Source organism: Psammomys obesus, unplaced genomic scaffold (genome assembly GCF_907164565.1).
Source record: "Psammomys obesus unplaced genomic scaffold, mPsaObe1.curated_primary_1811, whole genome shotgun sequence".
Classification (NCBI taxonomy): Eukaryota; Metazoa; Chordata; class Mammalia; order Rodentia; family Muridae; genus Psammomys; species Psammomys obesus.
This window is the reverse complement of record NW_026596085.1, coordinates 15,693,732-15,703,608: the sequence shown is the minus strand read 5'-3', so window position 1 is coordinate 15,703,608 and position 9,877 is coordinate 15,693,732. Positions and strand designations below refer to the sequence as shown.

General features: G+C 52.4%; 1 protein-coding gene across 1 annotated transcript in view; it reads left to right on the top strand.

The window, feature by feature from the left end:
- Parvb (parvin beta) overlaps window positions 1–9,877 on the top strand; it is an 83,100-nt gene that overhangs the window by 33,382 nt on the left and 39,841 nt on the right. The window contains exons 2-3 of the mRNA XM_055626964.1: window positions 7,759–7,848; window positions 9,490–9,560. Coding sequence (XP_055482939.1) covers window positions 7,759–7,848; window positions 9,490–9,560 — 161 coding nt within the window. The remainder of the gene's footprint in view (window positions 1–7,758; window positions 7,849–9,489; window positions 9,561–9,877) is intronic.

The window sequence follows — 9,877 nt, the reverse complement described above, 5'->3', positions numbered from 1 at the left end:
ACACACACACACACACACACACACACACACACACACACACACACACACACGATACCAGGCATCATGCAGTGATCAGACCTAGTTCCCAAGACAGACACATTCTGCCTGGCATGGGGGTCTCTGTCTCTGGGAGACCTGTGTGAATAGTCAGTCCACGCTTCAAAGTAGAGAAGGCTGAGCGTGGTCCAAGGCTAGTTGCTCCAATCAATCCCTAATCTCCAGGCCGCATCCTTCCCCTTGCCTCATCAAGGCTGTATTGTTGTAATTGGGTCCTCGGTGACCCGAGACTGCTGGGTTAATGTGAGCCTTAATGGGAGGCCTCTTTTCCTTCCGGTGAAGTGGCCCGAGGTGATGCGTAGGTGACAGTCACCGTCTGTTCTGGGGAGCTTTCTCTGGCTGACATCCTTTGTCCTCCTCTTCCCATGTCTCTTCTGTGGATGCATCCTGGGCCTGGCGTTGTGCTGGATGCATGACCACGGTGGGGGTCTGAGACCTGGTTCTGGGCGCAAGGGGGCAAGTACGCCCCCAGGCTAAGAGCTTACTATTGTCACATGAATGGTGAACTGTGGGAACCTGGCTCAAGCTCCGTCCAGGGTAGGTGGGCACTGAGAGTGTACCCCAGGCACATCTAAAGAGGTATGATAAGAGAAGGGCACCCCAAGTGTGGGGGTGTGGGCTACAGGCCCAGGCTCCAATAGGCTTTGAGGAAGGAACGGAGGTGGAGGAAAGGGCTCGGCTGGATTTGTGGGATGGCAGTCCCTCATCAGGAATCTTTGAGGACCACCAAGAAGTGTGGGCTTCACTCTGGACCTGTCCACTCTGGGCAATGACAGGGCCATCTTGGGGGTGCTAGGAAGATGACTGTGTTCGAAGGGACCCAGCTCTATTTAAAATGATAGTCTACCGAAAGGCCCAGAGTGTCCCGGTGTCAGGTTTGGCTCTCGAAGACTTAGTTAGCATGGGTGTGCCTGTGCCTCATTCTTCCATCACGCTGGTTCCTTTGGAGTGAGCCAGTGCAAGCTTGGCTATTGGAGCGAAGTATGCAGCTGGCTGTCAGCAGGTGACCTGGAGGCAGGCCCCACCCTCCTGACAGCATTCCTGGGATCCCAGAAGCTCCAGGGCCCTGACTTACACAGTCTCAATTGGAAGCATCTTCAGCGGGTGGCTGCTGATGTTGGCCGGCGGCCTTCTTCCCATTGTACCTTATTAAAATGCACGCACTTTTATTTTTAGCATCTGAACTTATTTTATCTTGTGAAGTAGATTGGAACCTTATGACCCAGCAGAACAAGCCCATAAATCAACGGTTCAAGTCCTTGTCGCATCCGATTCCTAGGTCTTGCCAACTCAGTACAGAAACTCCCCCCTCTTAGAAATTACTGAGCTAACACACTGGAGCATGGCCTGTGTGAGAAAAACAAACCTATGTCTCATGAACAGTAGTCCAGCTGGCCCCTTGATGGCAAAGAGGCCATGTCTCTGGCATTTGCCACACAATGTTTGAATATCATTTCCTCTTTCCCCATGTCTGGCTCAGACACTTTCCTGAGCTTCTAGCCTCACCGCACTTCACGCTGAGTGTGGTCTCATCCGTCCCACGTTTGGTCCTCATGTTTGGTGCTGAACCTGGCTGTCACAGACCAGCCTTGCACATCAAGGTCTTCCTTGATGTGTGCAACTGTCAGGAACAATCCCCCTTCCTGAGTTCCGTCCCTCAACCTTTCACATGTCTGCAGATGTAAGCAAGGTCGCCAGCAGGCGTCAGCCCCCACTGCCCAGCCTGGTGACATTTTTCGCTCTTTACTTAGATCTTATTTAGGTCAGATCTTGACTTGTGTGAGTTGGGAGAACCTCTCTCTGCAGCCCAATTCGCTTGCTTTTCGGCACCTCTCTGAAGAAGCCCTTCGTAGATGGGAAATTAGAACGTCTACAGAATTAGAGAATTCACGGCAAACTCTTGTTTCCCTGGTGTTTCAGAGGTGTCCTGGGGTCTCTGCTGCTGGCTTATGGGCCTTTGCACCCCCTTGGCTGGGAGCAGAGGTGGGGGAGATGGACAATAGGATCTTTGTCCCCTCCATTCTTCTGAGGCTCCCTAGAGCGCTCTGTCTTTGAGCAGATCTGTGCAGGGCACTGCCGGGTGTCAGCCTGCGGAGGGCTGGTTAAGTGGCCCAAATGGAGGTAGCTTTGCTACTGGCTTCAAATTCTTCTTTTGATGTGTGGCAAGGTGTGGCATGGCCCCCTTTTTTTTTATTTTTTAAATTTTTTTATTTTGTGAGATTTTTTTTTTTTTTTTTTTTTTTGCTTTGATCCTGTTTCAGAGTGAGTTTGCTGAGATTTCCCTGCCATGGTCCTTTGTTCTCTGTGAAAACCAAGAAGTGTATATGTGGTACAGAAGGTCCCCGTGGACAGCTTGATGCAGCTGCTCTGTGATGTCAGTAAATGGAGTCACCACAGCCCTGGTTCCCAGACCCTGCAGGCGTTCCTACCCCCAACACCTTTTGGCTTTTGTGTCCTAGCAGAACCTTCCTTCCACTGTGAGGGTCTTGCACCCCACTTCTCCAGGAGACGCGCTATCGCCCTGTCTCGGAATGAGAAGCTGAGGGTAGCTGCATGTACCTGCATTTTCCCTCCACCTAGAGGGAGGCTTGTTCTTCAACCAGAATGCTTTCAAAGCCGTGTTTTCCTAATAGTGTCAAAAGGAAACAAAAAAGGCTGCCCAGGAATCTTTTTTTTTTTTTTCCTCTTAAGTGTCTGGGTATAAATAAATAAATAAATGGGGCCATACAAAGAAAAGGATAAAAAAATAAAATCAAAGCTGTGAGCAGTGCGCTTGGCCTGAGGTATAAATAGCTGCCTCTTAAGAGGCTCCTGGTGATGGCTGGGTGAGCCTCTGAAGCCATCTCCTTCCTCCTGTGACTGTACATCAGGGGAGGTGGCTTTCTCTCTCTCTCTCTCAATTGTTTTCTTTTTAAAGTTTTAATTAAAAAAAATTGAGACAGCATCTTCCGTAGCCCAGGCTGGCCTAAAACTCATTATGTGGCTGAATGACCTTCAGCTGATTTTTCTGTCTCTGCTTTCTCCATGCCAGGATTGAAGGTCAGTGTCCCTGAGTCTAGCTTTTTAAGCCTTGCCAAATCTTTGGAGTGGACGAGGCTTGCCTCAAGTCACAATCTCTGTTCTCTTCCTTCTCTGATCTCCCCTCCCTCTTCCCTGGCCTTCAACTCCATCCCTCTCTGTCCCCCATCTCTCTCTCTCTTTTTTTTTCCCTGGCTTCCTCCTTTTGGTCCTCAGCTGTTATTTCTGTAAAACTCTCTCCACAGGCCCTAGAGATCTGGTGTAGTAAGAGGGCCCCTTGGCCAGGAGGACCACGTTGATAACCACTTTTTCACATCTGGCCGCTGGGTTGCATGTGGACAGGGCATTCACAGCAGAACCCAGGATGCTTGGAAAAGAGCAGGCTCCAATGAGTCAGTGTCATCACAAAGCCAATCCCAGGACTGGGACTGGGCTCAGCCAGCAGCTTCTCATCTTTGAAGTGTGTGTCCTCCTGGCATCGGAGCCATAACTTTAAAAATCTCAGCATTCCTGAGATTCACTGAACCCCACTAGCCTGCTGGGCTGGTTGCTGGTGGGGTGAAAGATGCAGGCTCTTCAGAAACTGTCCTCCCAAGACTGGTGGGTCCTCTGAAGCTGCCCAGTTACACTGGGAACTGTTCAATGCAGAGTCAGATACCTGAAGGATCCAGGCTAGGGCCATGGACCCCTCCAACCCTTGGTGTCTATGGGCCCCTGGGCTGGGTCCCACCCACCATGTGCTGTTCTGTCGTCTCCAGAGCTGTTCCTGAGGCTGGCCTTCTTTCAAGACCAGTTCCTTAGATGCCTCCTCCTTCAGGGAGTCTCCCATGGTTCTCACCATATGAAAGACCTCCTCCTCGCTCTTTCATGACAGTGGCTCTCCTGAACCTCCCCAGGTAGCCACCATCAGTCACAGCAGTGCCCCCCACCCCCAAGAGCTTACACTATATATGCACCCCGAGTCGGATGTTGTGTGCCCCAGACCTCCCATCCCTCTGAAGACCTCTGTGAGCAGGGACTCCTCCCCCCTGTGCCACAGTGGGGAAACTGAGGCTTAGTGAGGTGCAGGGGTCTCGCCTGAGGCCGCAAGTGTGTAGCAGAGGAAGGTTTGAGCTGGACGTGGAGGCTTTGGCCCAAGTTCTCAGTGTTCTCCCTGGGCTCCGAGTCTGTGTTTCCCCAAGGCCTTGAACAGGAAGGCCCACCCCGAGGAAGAGCGTGTGGATCGCAGCCTGGCAGGCTCTGCGTGTGTGCTTCTTGTTTATTAAGGTCACACAGTCACACAGTCCCTGGCCCTGTTTAGTGCTGTGTTTGATGTTCAAGGGCGGTGTGCAAATTTCTGTCTCATGTGACCTAGTTTCTGTGCTTTGATAATGGCATTCCTCTGCACCCCTCTACCCTCTGAGATTTTGGAATCAGGTTCAAAGTCCCACCCTGTCCTCTCCCAGCCCTGGGCTTCATGCCCCATGCCTTGTAGGGGGTTGATGAGTGTAGTGGTTCCAGGGTCTTTGTTATTATTGTTGTTGCTGTTCTAAATTTCATCTGTGATTGGGGTTCATGCGTGTGCAGGTACGTGTGTGTGCACGTGGAGGTCAGGGGTCACCCTTTGGGCTGTCCATCTTGCTTTTTGAGAGATGGTCTCTCACTGAGACTGGGGCTGGTAGATTGGGCTGGGCTGGCTGTCCAGTGAGCTCAAAGGAGCACCTGTCTCTGCCTCTCAGGTACTGGTATTACAGGGGCCATTCATGCCTGGCTTTTTTTTTTTTTTTTTTTTTTTTTTTGGTGACAAGGTTTCTCTGTGTAGTGCTGGGTGTTTTGGAACTCTCTCTCTGTATCTGTAGACCAGGCTGGCCTCAAGCTCAGAGATCCTCCAGCCTCTGCTTCCTGAATGCTGGGATTAAAGGGGCATATACTACCGCTGCCAGCCATGCCTGGCTTTTTAATGTGGGTTTGGAGGTTGGACTTGGAACCTCATGGTTGCTTGGCAGACACCTTCTCCACCGAGCTATTTCCCCCGCCCCGTGTTCCACCATCTTTCTGAGAGGAATGGTGGGTGATTCCTTATTGTGATTCTCCTGTGTGGCTCAAGGAAGTCTCCCTGGATGACCTCATTCTCCACTGGAACTGTCTTCTATTCTTTGATGGTCAACCTAATCTCTGCGCCTGGCCCTGGGTGTAGGGGACCCCATGTGCTTTCCTCTGAGATGTTAGTTGGGTAGGATTCGGGGAACTGTGGTCACTGGACTGCTGGGGAGTTGAATTTCCCTGGAGGGTTGTCTTTTTTCCCTCTTTCTGAGCCTCTCCATCTCATCTATGAAGTGCAAGCATTTGCTGGAATTTGGTCTGTTCTCTAAACTAGCCTGGTGCCTCAGGATGGATCTGTGTGTGTCTTTGGGAGGTGGAGTAAAGGGAGTCCACAACCCCTTGGTGGTCCCTGACTCATGAAGAGGTTTGATGTTTGCCTGCTTCCCTGACAGACTCATGGTGAGGACTGGGGGATTAGGAAATGATCAGTAGGGGCTGGAGGGATGGCTTAGAGGTTAAGAGCCTTTTCATGACTGAGTCATCTTTATGGATCCCCATGGATGTGGCCAGTAATCCCACTTTTTTTTTTTTTTTAATCTTTGAACATTTGTGCTATTTTTGCCTCTTGGCTGTTGTGAATACCGTGGCCTCGAACATAGGTTTGTGAGGGTCTCCTTTTCAAAAAAAGCTGAACGTGAGCATCTTTGCTGATGTTAGAGTCAGTGTCTGTCCTTTGCAGGCAGAAGGTGGGTCATCCCCAGAACCGGATCCACAGCCATGTCCCAAGAGCCCGTTGGTGTGTCCTGCTCCAAGCTGGGGACTGGTGTTCTTCAGTCTGCCTGGCGACCAAAGAGAAAAAACAGGACATGACACTTGAGTGGGGTCAGAGGGTTATCAGCGCTGGCTTAGGGTCTCCCAGCCAGCAGGGCAGGGGGCACCTGCTCTAAAGCCTTTGTGCCACATGTGATGCTCTCCCCACCACCTGCTGTTGTGGGTGCCGAGTGAGGTAAAGTGTTAAAGCTTTGAGGGGACTGGTATCTCGGGCAGATTTTGGAGGGGCATCTCTAAGTTCCACTGAGGAAGGATAGCGTGGCGGGACACCTGCCCCTGGAGATCGCCTCAGGCAGGATGTGTGGTCGGCGCCTCTCACCCATGGCTATAAAAAGAGGCAGGTGCCGGCCTGGATCTGTCTCTGTCACCTCTGGATCTTGGGGACTGGAGTCTGGAGTCTCAGGTCCAGGGGTACGGCAGCTACCATTTCTGGCTCCGGGGCTCCAGAGCTTGCTGTAGACAGGAAGAAGCCAAGCCCTGGATCTATACAGTTGTCGTCATACTTCCCCTTCCCCACCATACCTCAGCGCTGTGACCACAGGACCATTGGGGTCTCTGGGGAGATGATGGATCCGATGTGGTACCATAAGACTGGGGTGCACACTGTCTGAACCCCACAACTGCCTCCCCACCATGCCCAGACTACTGCTTATGCCCAGCTTGCAGTCTCTGGGCCCACCTGCAGCCAGCATGGATGCCGGGCCCACTTACTTAGAGTCTGTTCCCTCCCCCCCGCCCCCCCACCGCCTTTGGCCTCTGTCCTCATCCTGTTACCCTCTGTAGAGATTTAAGATCTCTATAGGAGGTCTTAGAAGGAAGCGTGTTCTTCCAGGGGCCAGGAGAGAGGTTTAGTGACTTAGCACCCCTGTATGCACTTGCAGAATTTGTGGAGCCTGTGGGGAGAAAGAGGGCCGTGGGCCATGCCTGTGCTGGGCTCAGGACATCGTCCAAGCAGATTTCTGTACCAGGTTAAGCGCCAGCAAGTAAGGATTGTCATGACTCTGTGTAGTCCCCGTGGGAAGTGAGGTGAGAGGGGACATCCAGGCTGGCTGCGTGTGGATGCCCTCTAGGAGGTTAAATGCTCCCAGGGCCAAGGTCTGGAATGGTTGTGCCCAGCTAGAAGGAGGCATATGTCCAGGCTGGGCTGGCCTCTGGTCTGTGACTCTATTAAAAATACATGCAAGGACAGTGCAAAATGGAGGCGTTCACGAAAGCCGGGTGGCGGCGGTGCACGCCTTTAATCCCAGCACTCGGGAGGTGGAGGCAGGCGAGTTCGAGCCCAGCCTGGTCTACAGAGTGAGTTCTGGGATAGCCAAGGCTACACAGAGAAACCTTGTCTCAAAAAGCAAAAAACAAACACCCCCCCCCCCACACACACACATAAACAACAACAAAAGAGAGTCCACTACACCTTTCTCAGACTAACGTCCCAGAGGTTGTGGCACACTTTAAATTCTGAACACCCAAGTTCGAAAGGTAGGCCTGTTCACACCTCAGGTCTATAACCCCAGATACAGCTCTGCCAGAGAGAGGAGCCATTTCCACCTATCGGCTGCCCTTGCTGCCGATAAAGCAGCCTCAGGCGGGTCTGAAAATCATTAGAAGCAACCTCAAGCTTCCATGTCTGTATGGGCAGACTGGTCATCCTTGAAAGGAATCAAGAACTTGCTTAATGCTAAGCAAGATGGCTGGCGTTCTGTACTTCGAGCAGCTTCCCCAGCTTCTCTGGGCTTCCCACCATGAAGGGATATCCGTGTAAGCGACACTGGGAGCATGGGGCTCTTCCCTTGGGCTCCCTGTATACTGACCCTGTCTCTCTTTTCTCAACAGTGACTGACTTGCAGGAGGAAGGCAAGAGCGCCATCAATTCTCCTATGGCCCCAGCTTTGGTGGACATCCACCCTGAAGACACCCAGCTAGGTACCTTGGCCCCCTTGGCATCCTTTGGTGTCCATCCCTGGTGGGGGACCCCACATGGGTGGATGGTGCGTGAGAACCAGAGTCTTATTCAGAGACCTCTAGGGAGACGCAGGCTTCTGCCCCTGCCTTCAAGGGCAATTTCTTCGGCATCCTAGTGTAGATGGCTGACTAGCATTGAGAACATGGCTGGCTATGGTCACAGTTCCAGGAGTTGGCTAAACAGGGCTGGTCAAGCAGTGGAGAAGAAGGAGGAAGACTTGGCTTGGTTACTGAGCTGAGAGCTGGATGGTGTAACCCTAGGAGCTCCGGGTACAAGGACCAGCTTGAGTTAGCTGATAGCTGGCCTACAGGATGAGGGAAAATGAGGCCTAGAGTATTGGCTCAGGGTGTGGGACAGCATGAGCCCCTAGAGGAGGAGGCTGGGGACAGCTACCCTTGGAGGACAAATCTCCCAGGGATGAGCATCTCAAAGCATGAAGAAATTCAGAAACTAGGCGCACCTCCCAGACATCCCATATATCACCATGGCTGCCCTGAAGAGCCATGCTGGGCCTGCAGCTGGCTGTGTGGGAATTGTGGGTGGGGAAGGCCCCCTGGCTCATGCCAGGTCGATGACAGGGTGGCAGCCAAGGTGCTCTTTCCTGGCTTTGTGTTTCGGCAGCAAGTTAGTGTGGAAGGCAGGTATGGAACACGCTTATTTCCAAAGCCTGGTTCAGAGGAAGGTCCCTGTCTACCCAGATTTTCCATGACAAAGTCGTCAGGGAGGAAGCAGGTGTGGCCCAGCCTGTGGCCCAGAAATGACCTGGTACCTAAGACCATTGCTCCGTGACGTCTCTCCGCACGGAAGGGCGTGCCTGCTACTGCTGCTGCAACTGACTGTAGCAGCAGGTGCTTCCGGGCTATTCTCCGCCTGGGAAGCCAGACTTGCCCCCAGATCCCCGCTGTGGCCAGCATACCCCTGGCACACTGGCTTCAGTGGGACATGGTCCCTTCTGTTCTGGCTCCCATGTCTTCATTCCTTCCTCCTTCCCCCACCTCTCTGTCCCGTTTTCCCCATGAACTGCACTGGCCTTTTGTCTGTCAGAGCCAGGCTAGAACTTTGAGGGGAAACCCACAGGGGAGGTGGGTAAAATGTCATCCTTTTGTGTGTCTTTGCTATTTCTAAGACTGCGGTGCACATATTGTTTTGTATATGATACTGCCTGCCCATCTGTTTCCTTACATGCTCCGTTGGCTGCACACAGCCTCCTGTGGACCAGTGAACAGAGGCCCAGGAACTACGGGTGCTCAAAGTTCTCTTCAGTCCTCTGGTTCTGGCAGGGCACTTCCAGGGCCACTGTGGGTGCCACACTCTGTCTTTTCTTTACTTGTGGCAGTGTGGCTTAGACTTGCTGCTTGGAGTCCAAGACTCAGGGGACAGAGTCTGGCTTCATCTCCTCCTGCTGCCCTGTATGATTGATTTCTGATCCTGGTGTGTGGCTGACAAGGCCGTGTGACATGTTCTCATGGAGGACATGATGATCTCTGCTTTTCCACCAGCTTCCTGCCCCACAGGAGTGATCAGGAAATCCTCCACCCCCGGCATTTCTGTCAATCTTCCCCCCTACCCTCATTCACTCTGGTCTTTTCCGTCTTTGGCAGAAGAGAATGAGGAGCGTACCATGATTGATCCCACCTCGAGAGAAGACCCCAAGTTCAAGGAGCTGGTCAAGGTGAGGTATTACAGTCTGAACTGTGGTGTGTTAAGTTGGCAGAAACTTGAAGCAGCTGAAGAGCAGAGAAAATAAATGCATGCATGCTCACTTGCTTGTCTGATACGTTCAGCAGCTTTCTCCGCTTTTATCCTGTTTGGGACCCCCTAGGTCTAGGGGTTGGTGCTGCCCACAGTGGGCTTGGTCTTCCCACAGAGATTAACCTAATTAAGACAGCAGGGCTGGAACATCCCTGCTGGCCCCAGGCCTTCTTCTGGAGGCTCAGGGCTCCTGTGGACACAAGGAGGACCTGAGCTTTCAGGCTCCTGAAATGACCA